The sequence below is a fragment of the Neoarius graeffei genome, chromosome 3 (genome assembly GCF_027579695.1).
Source record: "Neoarius graeffei isolate fNeoGra1 chromosome 3, fNeoGra1.pri, whole genome shotgun sequence".
In the NCBI taxonomy this organism is placed as follows: domain Eukaryota; kingdom Metazoa; phylum Chordata; class Actinopteri; order Siluriformes; family Ariidae; genus Neoarius; species Neoarius graeffei.
Window position 1 is genome coordinate 66,415,844 of NC_083571.1, and position 17,857 is coordinate 66,433,700.

The 17,857-nt window shown below is 38.6% G+C and overlaps 1 protein-coding gene across 9 annotated transcripts in view; it reads right to left on the bottom strand.

Moving 5' to 3' along the window:
- LOC132883485 (neurexin-1a-like) overlaps positions 1 to 17,857 on the bottom strand; it is a 602,912-nt gene that overhangs the window by 326,770 nt on the left and 258,285 nt on the right. For 5 of the 9 annotated variants that reach the window (XM_060917172.1, XM_060917171.1, XM_060917169.1 and 2 more), the window contains one exon: positions 12,082 to 12,285. In XM_060917172.1, coding sequence (XP_060773155.1) covers positions 12,082 to 12,285 — 204 coding nt within the window. Of the gene's footprint in view, positions 1 to 2,109; positions 2,137 to 12,081; positions 12,286 to 17,857 lie in introns of all 9 variants that reach the window. The other 4 variants (XM_060917166.1, XM_060917164.1, XM_060917168.1 and 1 more) reach the window with 1 other exon arrangement.

Consider the following 17,857-nt stretch of genomic DNA (forward strand, 5'->3'; position numbering starts at 1 on the left):
AGCTTTGGAATCTCTGTTGTACAAGGCAATATAATAAAACAGAGGAAAAGGAGAGAAAAAAGGGGGGATGCAGTGGGCCATAGCTGTTGAGTCACGGGGTATAAAAAAAAACACTGAATCATTTGCAACCCCTGAGAAATCATTTATTCATTAGTGAATTGAATAATGAATGGACAGGCTAACTTTTCACTCCCACTTTCTCTCCCCTGCTTTGTCTTTCCACCTTCAGTCCTTTTGCTTTTCTTTTGCTGTTTACTGCGTCCACGCTTTCACTTTTTACACCTCTCTCTCTCTCTCTCTCTCTCTCTCTCTGTCTCTGTGCTTGGAGAGGTGGGTTAATTAGAATAGTAAAATTGCACTCCATACTTCCTTCCTGCTTCAACAAGCCTCATCAATTTGCAAGCATCCTGACAGGATAGGAAAAACAAAATGGCGTAAAGTAAAAATAAATAAATAAATAAAAGAATGACGAAAGGGAACTCATGCATGGACAAAATAGCCCCGTTTCAGACACATGCCAGACTTCGGACTGTTTGGAGTCAGTCTGAAATTCGGTCATTAGGAACAGAAGGCTGTGACGACTCAGCGGCGGCCATGTTAATCCTCGTCACTCGGCTCCTCTCATTCCCATTCCTACCTACCATTACTAATGAGTACGGGGAGCTAATGAGGCCCAAACCCATCTGCCTGGGGGACCCACAGGCCTGCTCTCAGTTTTTACTGCATCAGACATCATTAAAAAGGAAATCAACACTAAATTTGAATATTTGAGCTGAAGACATGGACAATTGTGTTGCTGTTTCCGATTAACACAAGTGATTTGATCTAATCATTGATTTATTATGTTCATAAACATTATTTTTACAGTCAAATCGTTGGTTGGACTCCTTCCAGAAGTTAAATATAATATTTACAGACACAATTCAGTATTTCACATTGAATATCACAGTACTTCCATTTGTTTCAAGTCATGATTACCGTTGTTGGAAGAGCTGCATGCTTCTGTTCTGTATTTTCAGTGTGTTTTTGATTATGTTTTGACATCAGCCTTTGCTTTGACCAAGGTCCTATCTCCATCCCTGCCCTGTCATTTGTTGATTACCTCATTGTGTTCACCTGTTCTCTGTTCCACCTTGATTCGTTTGAATATTTACTCAGTGTTCTTTTAATTCCTTATTACAAAGTCTTGCCAGTTGTACTCTGCATTTCTAGACATCATTTATGTTTGTTAACTCCATTTTTTTTTTTGCTTATTATTATTTCTAAATATGTATTATCAGTCTGTAGTGTTGTCTACATGTGCACGGACTATGAGGGTTTCAGACTAATTTCCTGGCTCTACTCACCATATTACATCTTGTGCCATTTGGAAAACCATGATTCTGCTTAATTAGAAATTCAGATGACTTAGTGGGACGACTTAAGCAATCATCTTTTACATTTAGTCTTATATGTTCAGTACATATCAGCCAAAAATATGACAATTATTCTGTTAATATAGTGATATAGAGTTGTGTGCAAAAGTTTGCACCCCCCCCCACACACACACACACACTGTTGTCTTTTTCTTCAAACAAAACAAGGTTAAGATGTTCCTCTTAACAAATTTCAGAATTTGTCTTCAGAAATACATTTTAAAAGAGCTAAAAAAAATGTGGGCATATCCTGCAACAAAGGAACAAGATGGACGTTTTTTTCCCCCCAAATCCCTGTGGCCCAAGAAAGGGGTGCATACAAGCACATTTAGCAAGGAAGAAGCAAATGCGTGTACTGATATTTCCCACCGATTCTCTTACTATTAACATCTTACATGCACAATTTAATTATTATTATTATTATTATTATTATTTTATTTTTTTTACAGCTGTGAAACCCAACACGCCAATGACTTTTTTTGCACTCAGCTACTGTATCTGTAAAGGTAATAACCCTGACTAACACAGTGATGCCTTTTATTAAGCTTGGGTTCATCAAAAGAGTCAAACATAAAACCTGCATTCATACAGAGCATATTTTTCAGACACACAGTTCTCAGTTCAGGTCATCGTTCAAACTATATTGTATAACGTGTTAAAAAAATATAGAGAAGAAACAGGAACAGTCACTTACTGGAGGTACAGTTAATCCTGAAACAGTCTGGATGGGGGAGAACACATGAGATGTAAATTCAGCCTTCAAGGTTACAGCTGCACACATCCAAAAAAGTACATAACCCACCACTCTGGGGACGACCACGCGGGCACCGGGTCTGTTCCCAATGCTCTCCTCCATGCCACCTTACTCACCTTTATATACTCTAGATTAATAATGTTTCAAATAAAGTGGGCAGGGATAATTCATCTGTACAATTGAGTTCAGAGACACAGTGTTGGCTGCCCTTGAGATCTGAACTTACATAACTTGATAAAATAAGGAACTCGCTAACGATTAATTTTCTAGTTCCTCAATTTGTCTCAACAAACATTATGGCATGGGTAATTTTCTTTTTTTTTTTTCTTTCCCCAATACCAGAACCATACATACCAACATTGTACCAGATATAAAGTTTTACACCATACTTTTTTTAAAGATTGCTTTATAGTATGCCAGCACACATCTAGCATGCTAGTCATTGAGTATTTACCTCTAGTTAGATAGATTTCACATTAAAAATTCTTACTTTGTTCTACCAGCATTTAATCTGTCAGCTAACTCACTTTCCTAGCAGCATAGCAGTTACACAGCTAGCATGCTAGGTAGGAATTAGCATTGCAAATACAGGAATATAGCTTACAGTAGCTGTAACTATTCAGTGTAAGAAAAACTGTAATAAAAAGAATGCTAATTTAAGTACTGTAACAGTGAGATTTTAAAAAAAATCCATAATAATTCAAGTCAAGTGTGAATTAGTGCTATGTTCTCAGAATAAATTGTTTATTTGTATGCAGATTGCTAAAAATAATATAAATACACTTCCTGTCATGGTCTTCACACAGATTTATTTAATGAACAATTAATTACCTTTCTATCATTTTGATTCATTTTCCTTGGTATGTGATAAACCTGGTTCTGGAATTGAAAATGTGCTTTTAGAGAGCATTGAGTCATGACCCTGGTTTGGTTAAGCCACTTTAAAGGTTACTCTGATGAGTTTGTGTTTATTTATCCAATTTTTTGGCTGAATAACCCAAGATGAGGAATCATTCCTGGACCATTGGTTCCTCTCAGAGCTTGTGAGAAGAGCACACACATTGTTATGATCAGTGTGGGGAGATATATGCGTGGTGTGCTGCTCTCTCACAGGGGAGGACGGAGCATCAGGAATGATGCCTTGTGGGATAGATTTAGATTTCAAACAGCACAAATCCTCAACAAACATTTTTGAAAGCTTAAACTTCAACTTAATGTTTAATGCTTGGAGGGAATGTTTTGCAGTGTCTATGTGTTAACCTCGTGCAATTTAGTTGATCTGCTTCCCAAACATATCATAAACAAATGACATAATTTTTGATGGTTTCTATTTTACAGACTGGTGACACATTTGTTTCCAGAACACGAAACTCACATTAGAAAATAAAACAGTAACAGGGTATGTCTATATAAATCTGATTCAGGGGTGTGAGCTCAGTTTGTGATGTCACAAAACTCCATAACTTTTTTTTTAAACTACTCTGGGGTGTGGCTAAGTATAAGCTTGGTTTGTGTTAACACACTGAACTCAGGGACCGCACGTCTCACTTTACCTCGTTCATTAACACACTGAACTCAGGGACCGCACGTCTCACTTTACCTCGTTCATTAACACACTGAACTCAGGGACTGCACGTCTCACTTTACCTCACTCATTTGCACTATTCCACACTACCTCACCTTAACAGCTGCTAGTTTGTTTATACTGCTTATTTCATGTTTCATGTTTACCTGCTATACCTCAAGTGCCCTTGATTGTTTGGTTATTTGTACCAATTTATATGTGTGTGTGTGTGTGTGTGTGTGTGTGTGTTTAGTCTAGTTCATATCTAGAGTGTTTATACTGTTTATATTGTCTGTTTGAGTGTTTAGTCTGTCTTGTTCTTATCTAGTGTTTATACTGTTTATTTATACTGTTTATATTGTTTGAGTGTTCAGTCTATGTCTAGTTCCTATCTAGAGTGTTTATACTGTTTATATTGTTTGTTTTTTTCAATTATTCTATTTTTATTTATTGCATTGCCAGTTTGCACCGTGGGTCAGAGAGGACTGATATTTCATCTGTGCTGTATATCGAGCATGTATAGCATATTTGACAATAAAGTTGACTTAACTTGACTTGACTTGACTTGATGTCACAAAACAGTGCGAATTTATCATGCCTGAGAAATATGACTTCTCTATACTGTGTACTGTAAAGCTGAATTGTGGGCATGGCTATGTAGAAACAATGATATTTGAGACAAATTTGCGCACTTCAACATAAAGCAGATTTAGAGGCAGGGCTATGATTGAACTCAGTTTGTGATGTCACAAATTTTGGCGACCATATCATGCCCGAGCTGCCATACATCTATAAGAAACTGATTTACGGGCGTGGCTATGTATGAGTGCAGTTTGTGATGCCACAAATCTCCTTGGATTTATCTCCTCTGACATGTAGTATGTCTATATAAATATGATTTAGTGGTGATATAATACATAAGCTCAGTTTGTAATGTCACAAAACTCTCAATCGAGACAGAGTATATAACCTGAAATGTGGGTGGGGCTATGTAGGAGCTCAGTTTCTGATGTCATAAAACCTACTGTATGTGAACCAGTCAGGCCTGAGACAGTACTTCTATATAAAACTGGCCTGGTGGGTGGAGCTATACATGAGCTGAGTTGTGATGTCACAGCCTATCATTTCTGATATGTAAATGATTAGTGAAGAGTGGAAAGGTGCTAATTTGCATATCATGTCTATTCATAGTTCCAGATATTCCCAGGCCATTTTTAGTCGCTTCAAGACATTAAAATTCACATTCTTTCAACATAAATTACTTTTAACCCCTTTAAACATATAAAACTATTATTCATTTAGTCATCGAAAAAAATTTACTTACTAAATCCTGTACAGTGAAACAAACAGGAAGTGTAGCTTGTTATTGACCTGGTGTTCAGTTTGCTCCTTAGACTTATAAACTTTTATTCTACATCAAATAATTGTCTTAATCTTGATGCTCATTTGAAATGAAGCCTCATTTGGGATGTGTTTAAACACATTACTCCAGATTAGACATATTTGTCAGTGAAATTAAAATGCACCTTTAAGGGAATTAACATCGTAACACAATCAGGGACGTGTTAGCCAGGTGTTAGTGCTGTCAAAAGATAATGATGTAGGTGACACTTCAGTTCTGCTCATGTTTAGAAGCTTAAATAGCTCTTTAAGAAACCATTCTAGACGAGAGATAAAAGGACATATGGCTTAACATCTAAATACATACATGTCAACCCCTACGGTTTATCCGTATTTAGTATGGATTTTGGGTGTTTGAAATTAATTATTGGTAAAATACTACAGAAATTATGCTTTTACCCTAAAAAAAAAAAAAATCCAAAGTTTAGTACACAAACATCGCAGAAGACACCTTCATTTACATTCGGAAATACTCGATCTGCATTTCCAGAATAACACAAATCGATCCAGATGTCCACAAATGCGCAGTTGTGTGAGTAGTCACCTTCCAGCTGAGTGCTAATTTTTCAAGCACACGAGGCGAGTCATGGCGGAGGTTCCACCAAAGAAACAATTGAAGACAAAATCAGGGGGTTGTTTTCCTCCAGAATGGATGGAAATGTTTGATGGCATTATTCTTCCATCGAAACTAGGAAGTGATTACGCCAATTGTTCATTTTGTAATCGGGACGTTAAAGCATATACGCAGAGCCATGGCCTCACTTTGGTTTATAAATGCCTTGAGACCTCAGGAATGGCATAGGAATAGTTTTAAGTGTTAACAATAAATCTAATATAGTAATTTTTTTTAAAGACTTTTTTGGGGCTTTTTTCATCTTTATTGGATAGGACAGTGTAGAGACAGGAAATGAGCTGGAGAGAGACGGGGAGGGATCAGGAAATTATCTCAGGAATCAAACCCGGGTCCCCGGATTTATGGTATGGCGCCTTAGTCGACTGAGCCACGACACCCCCCATATAGTAATTTTTATGATTAAAGTGATTTATATAGGTAGCGGTCTGCGTGAATGACCTTGACGGCCATAACGTCACAGCAGGAAGTCTATCGGTCTCATCGCCATTTCCGCTATACTAAAACACAGAGCTGACTGCAACTCTGATCCTCCATTTTGAGCTAATTTATCGCCATGCCACATAGATGTGCCAGCAACATGACAGAAGGTGGATTTATGTTGCATTCATGGCCCAAGAATGTTCAAACTGCAAAGATCTGGACGCGTTTTGCGAGTTGTTCATGGGCACATTGGGCAGTTATGAAGTGGTCTCTCCTCTGCTCTGCACATTTTACTGAAGACTCGTATGAAATCTCTGATCTGTTGAGGAGTGTTGGCTATAAGCCCGTATTGAAAGAGGGTGCAGTACCAACAATTAAATAAAACTACAAGAAAAGGAAAGTGTTTATTTTATTTATTTTTTAAAAGGAAAGTAAGTTCATTTGCACCAGTCCTCCCAGAGTGTGAGCTGAGGGTTGTTGGCAAAACCCAGAATGGAACGGGACGGGACATATCGCTCGGGCAGTGACCTCCCCGCGGTTGTAGCTAAAACCGATGACGTTCCGTTCCATCCCAGGTTTTAGTAATTGCCTGAGCTGAGCAGTAATGGCGGAATACTCAGTATGGAGAAAATGGAGAATGAGTGGACCAGCCGTCTGATTTCTCCACTGGATATCGCTGCCATCTCGCCCTTACGTGGAAGAAGCGAATGAACGGAGAACTGAACGAACAACTGAAAGTCAGATTGTTTCAAAACAATCGGCCACAAGATCGGCCCTCAAGAAGCGAGAACACAGATGGGTAAGCTCCAACTCTCATTTGAATATAAAACAACAAAAACACGTTTACCTGCATTTAGATTAATACATGTAACTTGTATTGTGTGTTTAAGTTAGCGGTATAAGATTATTTAATTTGCTTCAGAATGTGATTGTTTCAGTTCATCTGATTATTTAATTAGCCTTTTACATTTTATCAGTGAAAATGCATGCATGTACATGTATGTTGCACAAGTTATAACACCTATCCTGTTTTAACGAGAGTCACCCCCACAATCAATGAAGTCAAATCAGTCTTAGTTGAGCAAGTCGGTAACGCTATTTCTTACTTTCACCATAAATTTTTATTTATATGACTTTGGTCTATAGCTGTAAATGGCCTCAGCCTTAAAACCGGTTCCTGCTGTGACATCATGCACTCAGGGCTGGCTGGCTCAGCGGGGCAGCTCCAATGCCAATTTTGCGGTCGATTTTAACTCTCAAAAATGTATTTTTTAAATTCCCATTTATGCAGCATACAAGAGTCAAGGGTGGAGATACTATCCACTCAGAAATTTATTTAAAAATAAAGGTTCTGCATGTCTCTAAGGTCGTGGCATCGGGGTTGTATGACCCAAAAGAACATATGAAATCGAGGCTTCATCAGCAAAATGTAACAGAGTGAAGGAATCAGTGACCAATATTTTTTTTTTGCTCAGAAATAACCTAGTAAAGTTGGTAGTGACAATGTAGTGAAATCCAAAGTTGGGTTCTGCAATTTTATCGCAGATCATTTTGGATTAAATGCAGTGTGCAACATATCACAGTTTAATAGTTATTGCTGAAACAAATGGAGATAAGATTACCTTATTTTATGCATGGTTATATTAGTAGTTATGGAATTTTTTATATAAAGTAAGGATTTTTAGATAATGTAGTTCTGGTGACATCTATTTGGGGTTGACATGTATGTAAATATGGCGTAACACGACCAGCTTCAAGACTTATGTAATCACTGTGTTCAGTTTGTTTGTTTGTTTGTTTGTTTGTTTGTTTGTACTGTATATAATTCCGTGATGCTGTTTAAAGAAATGTTACAATGGAGATTTTTGTGCTTCTATATAATGCCGATTTGGGGGTGGGGCTACAGCAGGTATGAGCTCAGGTTGTGATGTCACAAAATTCAGAAGTGTGAAAAATAATGCAAATACATTTAACTGAATGCTTACACACTCTATAGGTATTTTTATCATGAATAATTTGTTAATCTTCTAATTATTATTATTATTATTATTATTATTACTCTCGACTTCTTGGTAAATGATATAATTGTTATAAAATTGGAAATGCACTCTTAATACCTGAAAATGGACCTGTATGTACACAAAAACATCTATATGATTGCAAAATGTTGAGAATAATGGATTATTTTTTGGAAATTGAAATGGAAAAACTAGTGCTTTGCCTTAATAACGTCTTATCAGCAATGGAGTATTTTTGTTTTGTTTTGTTTTTTTCCAGACACAGGTGGAATAGAGTAAAGGTGAGTAAAGAGATCACCCACCTTCCTCTTACTGATAAAAAAAAAAGAAAATTACAATTCAACCATTTTGTATAGTTGCCTCATTTATCAGTGTCCACCGGAATGAAGCTTTACCCATGCCACCATTCCCTGTATCCTGTTGGGTTTAATAGATAATCCAGAAATAGGCAAATGAAATGTGTGTTAAACGAGCTTGTGTTGTTGAGGTTTGTGCTGCTTGAAAACAAATAAATCCATTTCATCCTTCATTGTGGGATCAACCTCCGCGTGTCGTCAACCTCAGCAGAAAAGTGGTCACAAATGGCCAAAAATCCAGCGTCAGCGCTCTCTCTCTCTCTCTCTCTCTCTCTCTCTTTGAGGGAATGCTCTGTTTTCAGAGATGTACGTATGGGCTGTTGGGAAGCATTTCAATCCAGAACCCATCTGAATGACAGCAGAAGTGATAAAAATAATAGACTTGAGATGGAAAACATTAAAGCAATTAAAGACTGTGTTGCAGCAAACTCCAAAGTGCTTCATGGGACAAACTCTTCCTTGACAACAGGAAGGCAATGAGGCCTTGCACTCTCAAGGTAAAATGCATCCATTTTGTACCTTCCAAAAAACGGTAACACTTGAAATTAAGGTTGTTTTAATTAACATTATTTAATGCTTCGAGTGAGGAATAAAACACTTAGTGGCATGCTGTTATAGGAAAATAATCAACAACAAGGTGATGGTGGGAGTGTGATGCGAAAGGAAAGTTATTGTTACCATCCTGAAGTTGATTATTTTCTGATAACAGAACATCCCAATATTTTATTCCTTTTATATCATAGCAAATTTTCAATGTCATAATTTTTATCGATTTATAGTTACGTTTCGTGTTGTAGAATGTCCAGAAAACAAGATGATGGACTTCTGACTGTGACAAAGCACTGACAATGAAGACTCCTTCCATAAATTTTAACAAGCATTCCATTAGTAGTGAAAAGACTTCACTAGATCAAGCTAATTTACAGTATGTCGACAGATTTTCAGTGAAAGTGCGAATAATCAAATCATTATTTTAAAGTTTTTAATGTGAACTAACGCAACAGGAACATTACGTAACAGAACCTTAACATAGAGTTAACAAAACAAACAAACTCAACAACATACCCATACAGTATACTATATCATTTCCTTTGCAATGCTCCGTTTGAATGGTAAATCTCTCTCTCTCTCTTTATAGCCAGGAATAAATGAAACAACAGTCTAACATTTCAGGTTTTCTATCTCAATCTCACCTTTACTATAGATAGAAAGAGAGGCTGTGTGTTAACTGGGCTCTGAGGAGTGATCAGTCTGACCTTCCTCTCCGTAACAGAGTGAATTCGGGTACAGTATATCAGACTGCATGGGAATCGTCGTAGGAAGTCATGGGAAGATGGGAAAGCCTCTCGGTTTTTATGCTTGGATGGAGGTATCTTTGGGATGGAAAGGATTCACAGAGCATCCCCCCCCCCCTTTCTAGAGCGAGAGCAGCGCTGACGTGCTTTTATGGCCGTGAGTGAAGAGTTGCAGACTTTTTGGCCATTGAAGCTCTTGAAACCATCTCTTCTCTATTCTACATAGCAATGAAATAGAAAAAGAAGTGTGTGTGTGTGTGTGTGTGTGTGTGTGTGTGTGTGTGTGTGTGTGTGTGTGTGAGAGAAAGAGTATATCGTATATGGGAGTAAAAGTCTCAAAATCTGGAGTGTTGCCCAGAATCACAGTATTATTGAGCATGTTTATATAGTATATCCTGATCTAATGTGTAAATATATTACTATATTTGTAACAAAAATTCACATCTAGTGACTATAATAACGTTTTATATAATAAGTTCACTCTAAGTGTTGGGGGGGAAACGTCAATGGAATTAATTTGAGCGCTGAAATTCGAGTGTCAATGTACAAAAGCGATGACTGTCATATCCACACACAGACATCAGTATGGCGTGTGCAATTTCCACTTTAACAGAGTCGTGTACTATTTGACTGAGGCGTCGTTTGCTAATTAGATGATTAGAAGATCCAGTTCTTACAGATACACGGCTTTCAGCGCCCCCTCCTGGTGAGTTACTTCAATTAAGTTAAATTCTCTTCAAGCAAATGATTAATCCCCATAATCTACATTTGTGTGGGTTTGATTTATCTGCTTTAAGATGACAGATTCCCATCAGCAACTGATGGTACATGATATTCCAACCTGTCAAAAGTGATAAAAAAAGGGATATTAAACCTGGGCATGAACAGTAATCCAATATATCGGTATGCAGACGATGTGCAGTGTGCGACGTCATTGAGACGCAATTTGCATTTATAATTTGTGCCATCTGTTCAGTCAATCTATTGGCCAAGTAGTCTTTAGAAGATTTTTTTAGAAGAAGTTTGAATATTAAAGTAAACTCTTATCTAATTTTTCAGATATCTTCCTGTATGATAATTGTTGACAATAATGTAAAATAAAATCAGCTACTCTGCGTTAATAATAAGTGATTTCTCACTATTCTGTGACGCAGAGTAACTCCAGACAACCAAGCGAAATAATGATTTTATGTAAAAATATCTTTAAATGGCACTGACAGGTTTATAGACAAATTTAATACTGGCCCTTCAGTCATAGTAACTGATGCACAATGCTTTCTTTCAGGCTATAAGAACTAAATTAATCTACTCACATTAAGTCCACCCTATATTTTGGATTTTAAGACAAAAATGATCCCACATTGTCTTTTTATACATTGTTTTGTGGGTGTTAAGAAGTTTGCACATTTTTATTTTTTTTTTCTTAACACCCACAGATTTTTAGTAAATCAGGTCCCTAGTTTGCGCCATATGTTTTAATGAATAACACTCAGCTCTGAAACCACTGATGTTGTAGAACTAATATGCATTTTGTCCAATTAGTGGAACAGTGAAAAATAAAGACAGATCTGAACGCTGTGGGCAGTCATTAATGTGAAAGTTCTCAGCTTGGGCTTGCAAATCACTTTGAATTACATGCATGTCTACAATCAATGTTGTAGTTTAAGAGCTCGCTTTTGGGACATGCAGATAATTAATTAACAATGCAGATTCATATGACATTTGACACACCAGTCCAACACGTCATCGATACCGCAATCCCAGCAGGCTCTGCTGCCATAACTCCCACAACTGTACTTGTAATCCTTTGATCAGCAAGTGGAGGAAGAAATCTGGCATTCACATTTCTCTACGTTCCTCCACACAGGATCAAAGATTATGATTATTTTCTCAGGCTGCATTATGAAATGTTGATTAGCATAATTATTATTATTCATTGCATTAGAGGATTGGCTGTGAGTACAGGGCGGAAAAGATTGACTGTCTATATTGGTTAGTCAGTTCTGATTTAGAGATTGGATCTATGCGCTAGAAAAATTCTGAGAGGCGTATTTGGCCCTTATGAGGTCCCTTTCTGATTAAATGCTACCCACATGCCCATCTGTTTCTGGGCAGCTCACTAGATTTAGAGACAAATCCCCATGTGTTTGGTCATTAGATGATTTGACTGGTGTTACAGACTTTATAAAGAAGTTGAATGGGTGGACAGTGTAGGCACTGATACCTAGGTTAATCGTCAGCCGGACTCGTCCGGTCTCCAGCTCCAGTCGTAGTGTGTCGGCAGAGTCTCGGGATGTGGTAGCCATCAAGACACCATAGGCCCTTTGTGATCGGAACCTGAGTGTGACGTCTTCAGCCTCGGTATGCATAGCCACCGGGAGCTGGATCTTCATGAACTTACTGCCATCGTAACTTAGAATGGTGGCATCTGTGGAGGAAAGGCACAGATTAGCAGCTAATTCACAACTCTTACATGCAACACAATTCAGAAGTCTGGGTTCCATAAATAAACAGGACCCCTGGATTATGGTATGACAAAGATATTTAAGATACTAGTACCAGTACTTCCTAATATCACTGAAGAGATCCCCAAGAACAGTACAGTTCACTACAGTTTCAGGTTTCAAATCAAGAATGTCGTCAGAGACGGAAATCATGTTGTGATTAGTAATGTACTCTCAAGCCTGTGTCTTTTGGTTCCCCAAAGTCGTCAAAGATTCTGTTTGTTCTAAAGGGTTTACCTAAAGGGGTTCTCTCTCTGAGAAATAAAAAAAAAGTCAATAGTTTAGGTTTAATCCCCAATTTTACAGCTCGAGAGTTTTAGGTTTCTTATAGTAATCCTATCAATACTCTAAACATGGTTTCTTTCAGGTCCTTTAGACAGTCAAGGTTTCTTTGCTTGTTGTAAAGGAGTTCTCAAAAAGAGGGAGAATTTCCCAAATGGAATACCCAAGGAACCCTCGAGGGCTGGACATTTAACCCCTTTTTTATATAAATCTTGAAGAAATATAGATTGTTTTCAATATGGGATGTTTTCTTATATGCAGATGACATCTTACTTCATGTTCCATTCAAAGTTTTTGCCTTATATATAGATGACGTCATGTCTCAACCTGGGACATTTCCTTATACAGGATTCAGATGACCTCTTACTTCATGTTTCAATCCATATTAGCAGGTCTCTGGGCTGCAAAGGGGCTTAATCCTGGCCCCTAAAAGAAAAGCACTCATTGATTCATTCCTGTGTGTGAAGTTGATGTGAAAAGTTTGCTTTTCGGAAAAGTTCCAAGAACAACCACTTTCAAAACCGAGAGGACTTAACCATCCAAGGAACCCCTGAGGAACCCTTTTTTCTCAGAAAGTACTTAAATATTGTTCCAGTCATTCACTCGACCAGATGCACAATCCCAGAATAGAGAAAACAACACACTCGAGAAGCATTATCTAATATGTGAGAAGCATTTGAGAGAAATTCAATCCATCATCTCCACCATCTTTAATTACATGGAAGTCAATAATGTGAAAGTCAATGTGGCTAACAAATTTATTATTAAACCAACAGCAAACAAGCGATGGCAGCTGAAAGCTGTTTTTAATTTTGTTTTCTATTTGCATGTCATGGTGTAATTATTACCTGGAAAGTAAATGTTATAAGTTTGTACATGACTTTATTAGTACTGAGTTCTGACATGTTTTTTTTTTTTCTTTCCCCAGCAACTTGTCTACTATAGTCAAAAGAAAAAAAGTGTTCTTGTACAGTTGACATAAAATGCAATATGGAGAGACAAATACAAATTGGATAACTGCACAGAAATACCAGCTGTCAATTGCCATCCAGGTAGCAACAACTTGTGATATAATGTGCTATCAGATACATCCAAAGTTGGGCTGCTACAGGAATGTGACAAACATATGTGCAACATTAAGTCTAAACAGCTTGGTTTGGCTCAGAGGCATCATCCATAATTCAGAATCAAGTTCCCTTTATGTACTAGCTTTCATGTTACATTGAAAGAAACAAGCTATCCAACCCAGGAACATCCTGAGATCCAGCTGATTAAGGTAGCGAGGTGCCAGGACATAATGTCATCCAGGAAATGCATTTCAAACACCACGTTTATTCGATTAAATGTGTGTAGCAAGCATGTTTCTAGGAACGTGAACATGAAGGTGAACATGAATGCGGCCCCACGTGCCACATTTAACACAACAATCTTGACTCATCTTTTTATCACATGTCTCAGGAGCCATGGATAAGACAGGTGATGACATCAAGAAGAGTGTTGATATCTTTTATAAGCAGAAGTGACATGATTGAAGTTAGCATATTTAAAGACTTGCACTAGTGAGAAAACTAATAAGAATAAGAAGTCTAGTGGAGGATAGTAGGACCTACTGGATGTTCTCCAAGGTCAAACCAGAGACTCTGGAAGATAGTTTTTTAGAGCGATCCATTTATTTTATATGAAATGTTATCGAAATAATGGAATATACAGTATATGCAGCACAAATATTATTTTATAAAAATGTCATGATACAACAGACTTTCAATTTCATCACAGCTTAGTGGTCATGTTTTCTCAGAATAATGCAAACGACTAAGCATAAAGACAAGGTGATGTGACTTAACAAATATTTATCTCCTTTTTTTGGGAAATGTGACTCTCTGGTTACTATTTTGTCCCTCAAAATTGAATTTTAAAGGATGAATGTAGCGAGACCCTGATGTGGGTGGAGCACAGAAGCATGGCAGGTGGTTGTTTGCGTTTGAAGTATTGTCTTTATTGCTGCTTTTCAGCATAGCTTTTCAGCACAGGCTAGGCTAGTATTGCGCTCTCGGCACCGACCTCCCCTTCTCACTCTCCTCTTATAGGGTGCGGTCACTGGAGGAGACACACAAACACACGTTAATTGACAACAGGTGTAGTGACATGACCACTCACCTTCCCTGACTCCGCCCTACATTCACAGACTGACGCTCGGCCACGACCCACGCCCACAATGAACTCATCAGAAATTCTGATTTCTAATTCAGACAAATCCCAGATTGGTATAAAATGGCTGTAAATGCTACACTTGCTAGCTAGGTTAGTCAATTAAGCAATATAACGCGAATGAAATGACTTATGCTGATTTTATGTTTTGACAGTTTGGGGCTCTTATTTAATAATTAACAATGATATACAGTGCCTTACAAAAGTCTTATCTCATCTCATTATCTCTAGCCACTTTATCCTGTTCTACAGGGTCGCGGGCAAGCTGGAGCCTATCCCAGCTGACTATGGGTGAAAGGTGGGGTACACCCTGGACAAGTTGCCAGGTCATCACAGGGCCGACACATAGACACAGACAACCATTCACACTCACATTCACACCTACGGTCAATTTAGAGTCACCAGTTAACCTAACCTGCATGTCTTTGGACTGTGGGGGAAACCGGAGCACCCGGAGGAAACCCACACGGACACGGGGAGAACATGCAAACTCCACACAGAAAGGCCCTCGCCGGCCACGGGGCTCAAACCCGGACCTTCTTGCTGTGAGGCGACAGTGCTAACCACTACACCACCGTGCCGCCCGTCTTACAAAAGTATTCATCCCCATTGGTGTTTATCCTGTTTTGTTGCATTACAAGATGGACTTAAAATGGATTTTTGGCGGGGGGTGTTAATACCAATGTGCCTGCAACTTTAAAGGTGAAAATTGTTGTTTAATTGTGACACAAACAATAATTAAGATGAAAAAAAACAAAAATCTGGAGTGTGCATAGGTATTCACCCCCTTTCAAATGAAACCCCTAAATAAGGGCTGGTCCAACCAATTCACTTCATAAATCACATAATTAGTTGAATAAGATCCACCTGTGTGCAATCAAAGTGTCACATGATCTGTCACATGATGTCTGTATAAATCAACCTGTTTTGGAAGGACCCTGACTCTGCAACACTACTAAGCAAGCAACATGAAAACCAAGGAGCCTCCAAACAGGTCAGAGACAAAGTTGTGGAGAAGTATGGATCAGGGTTCGGTTATAAAAAATATCCCAAACTTTGAATATCCCAGGGAGCACCATTAAATCCATTATAGCAAAATGGAAAGAATATGGCATCACTACAAACCTGACAAGAGAGGGCCATCCACCAAAACTCACAGACCAGGCAAGGAGGGCATTCATCAGAGATGCAACAAAGACACCAAAGATAACACTGAAGGAGCTGCAAAGATCCACAGTGGAGATCGGAGTATCTGTCCATAGGACCACTTTAAGCCATACACTCCACAGAGTGGGGCTTTATGGAAAAGTGGCCAGAAAAAAAGTCATTGCTTAAGAGAACACGTTTGGAGTTTGCCCAACAGCATGTGACAGACTCTGCAAACACATGGAAGAAGATTCTCTGGTCAAATGAGACTAAAATTTATCTTTTTAGCCATCAAGAGAAATGCCATGTGTAGCACAAACCCAACACCCTGAGAACACCATTCCTATAGTGAAGCATGGTGGTGGCAGCATTGTGCTGTCGGGATATTTTTCATCTGCAGGGGCAAGAAAGCTGGTCAGGACTGAAGGAAAAATGGCTGCCACTAAATCCAGGGCAATTCTGGAGGAAAACCTGTTTGAGTCAGCCAGAGGTTTGAGACTGGGACGAAGGTTCACGATCTAGCAAGACAATGACCCTAAACATACTGCTACAGCTACACTGGAGTGGTTTAAAGGGAAACATTTAAATGTCTTGGAATGGCCTAGTCAAAGCCCAGACCTTAATCCAATTGAGAATCTGTAGCATAAATTGATGATTGCTGTCCACCAACACAACCCATCTAACTTGAAGGAGTTGGAGCAGTTTTGCCTTGAGGAGTGGGCAAAAATCCCAGTGACTAAGCTAATAGAGACATACCCCAACACTGCAAAAAATAATATCTTAGCAAGTGAAAATATCTTGAAAATAGTTGAAACGATCTAGCAATTCCTATTTAGAAGAATACAAGACACCAATTCTGAGATTATGAAACCTAGTTCTAGATTGCAACCAACTTATTCTAAGATGTCTTATCAAGTAAAAATATCTGTCCATGCAGCAAGATAATTTCACTCGTCTTGAGGAATTTTCTCCTCAAATTCAGTTTTCAATTTTTTGCAGTGAAAAGACTTGCAACTGTAATTGCAGCAAAAGGTGGCTTGACAAAGTATTGACTTGGGGTCCACACCTTGAGTATTGACTCAAGTGTCCACACCTGCCTGCTATACTACGTGCTCTATACACTGGAACAAAAGCATGTATTAGAGGGTCGACCAGTTTCTTCGAAACTGTAGTAGGATGCCGTCAAGGTGCCTTGGAGTTACCCTCTCTCTTTAACATCTATATGAAATTAAAATATTGCATTCCTAATGAAGTGTCTCCTAGAGAGCTGCGTGCTAAAACATCACCATCCAGTCAAAGTCGTGCCACTGAACTCCTTTATGCTGATGACCAAGTTGTATTTGCCAACTCAGCAGAAGAACTTCAGTCTATACTTACCATCTATGACAACACATTTAAATGACTTGGAATACAAATGTCGTATGACAAGACAAAAACAGTGGTGTTCAATACTGATGATGAGCTAATGAACCAGGAAAGTTTGATTACTGTTGGAGAAAGTAAGATAAAGAACGTCAGGAGTTTCAAATACTTGGGATACACCATCAGCAACTTTGAAGACATCTCATCATCTATTTATGCTAGAAGAGGCGCAGCAGGGTGGCACGGTGGTGTAGTGGTTAGCACTGTCGCCTCACAGCAAGAAGGTCCGGGTTCGAGCCCCGTGGCCGGCGAGGGCCTTTCTGTGTGGAGTTTGCATGTTCTCCCCATGTCCGCGTGGGTTTCCTCCGGGTGCTCCGGTTTCCCCCACAGTCCAAAGACATGCAGGTTAGGTTAACTGGTGACTCTAAATTGACCGTAGGTGTGAATGTGAGTGTGAATGGTTGTCTGTGTCTATGTGTCAGCCCTGTGATGACCTGT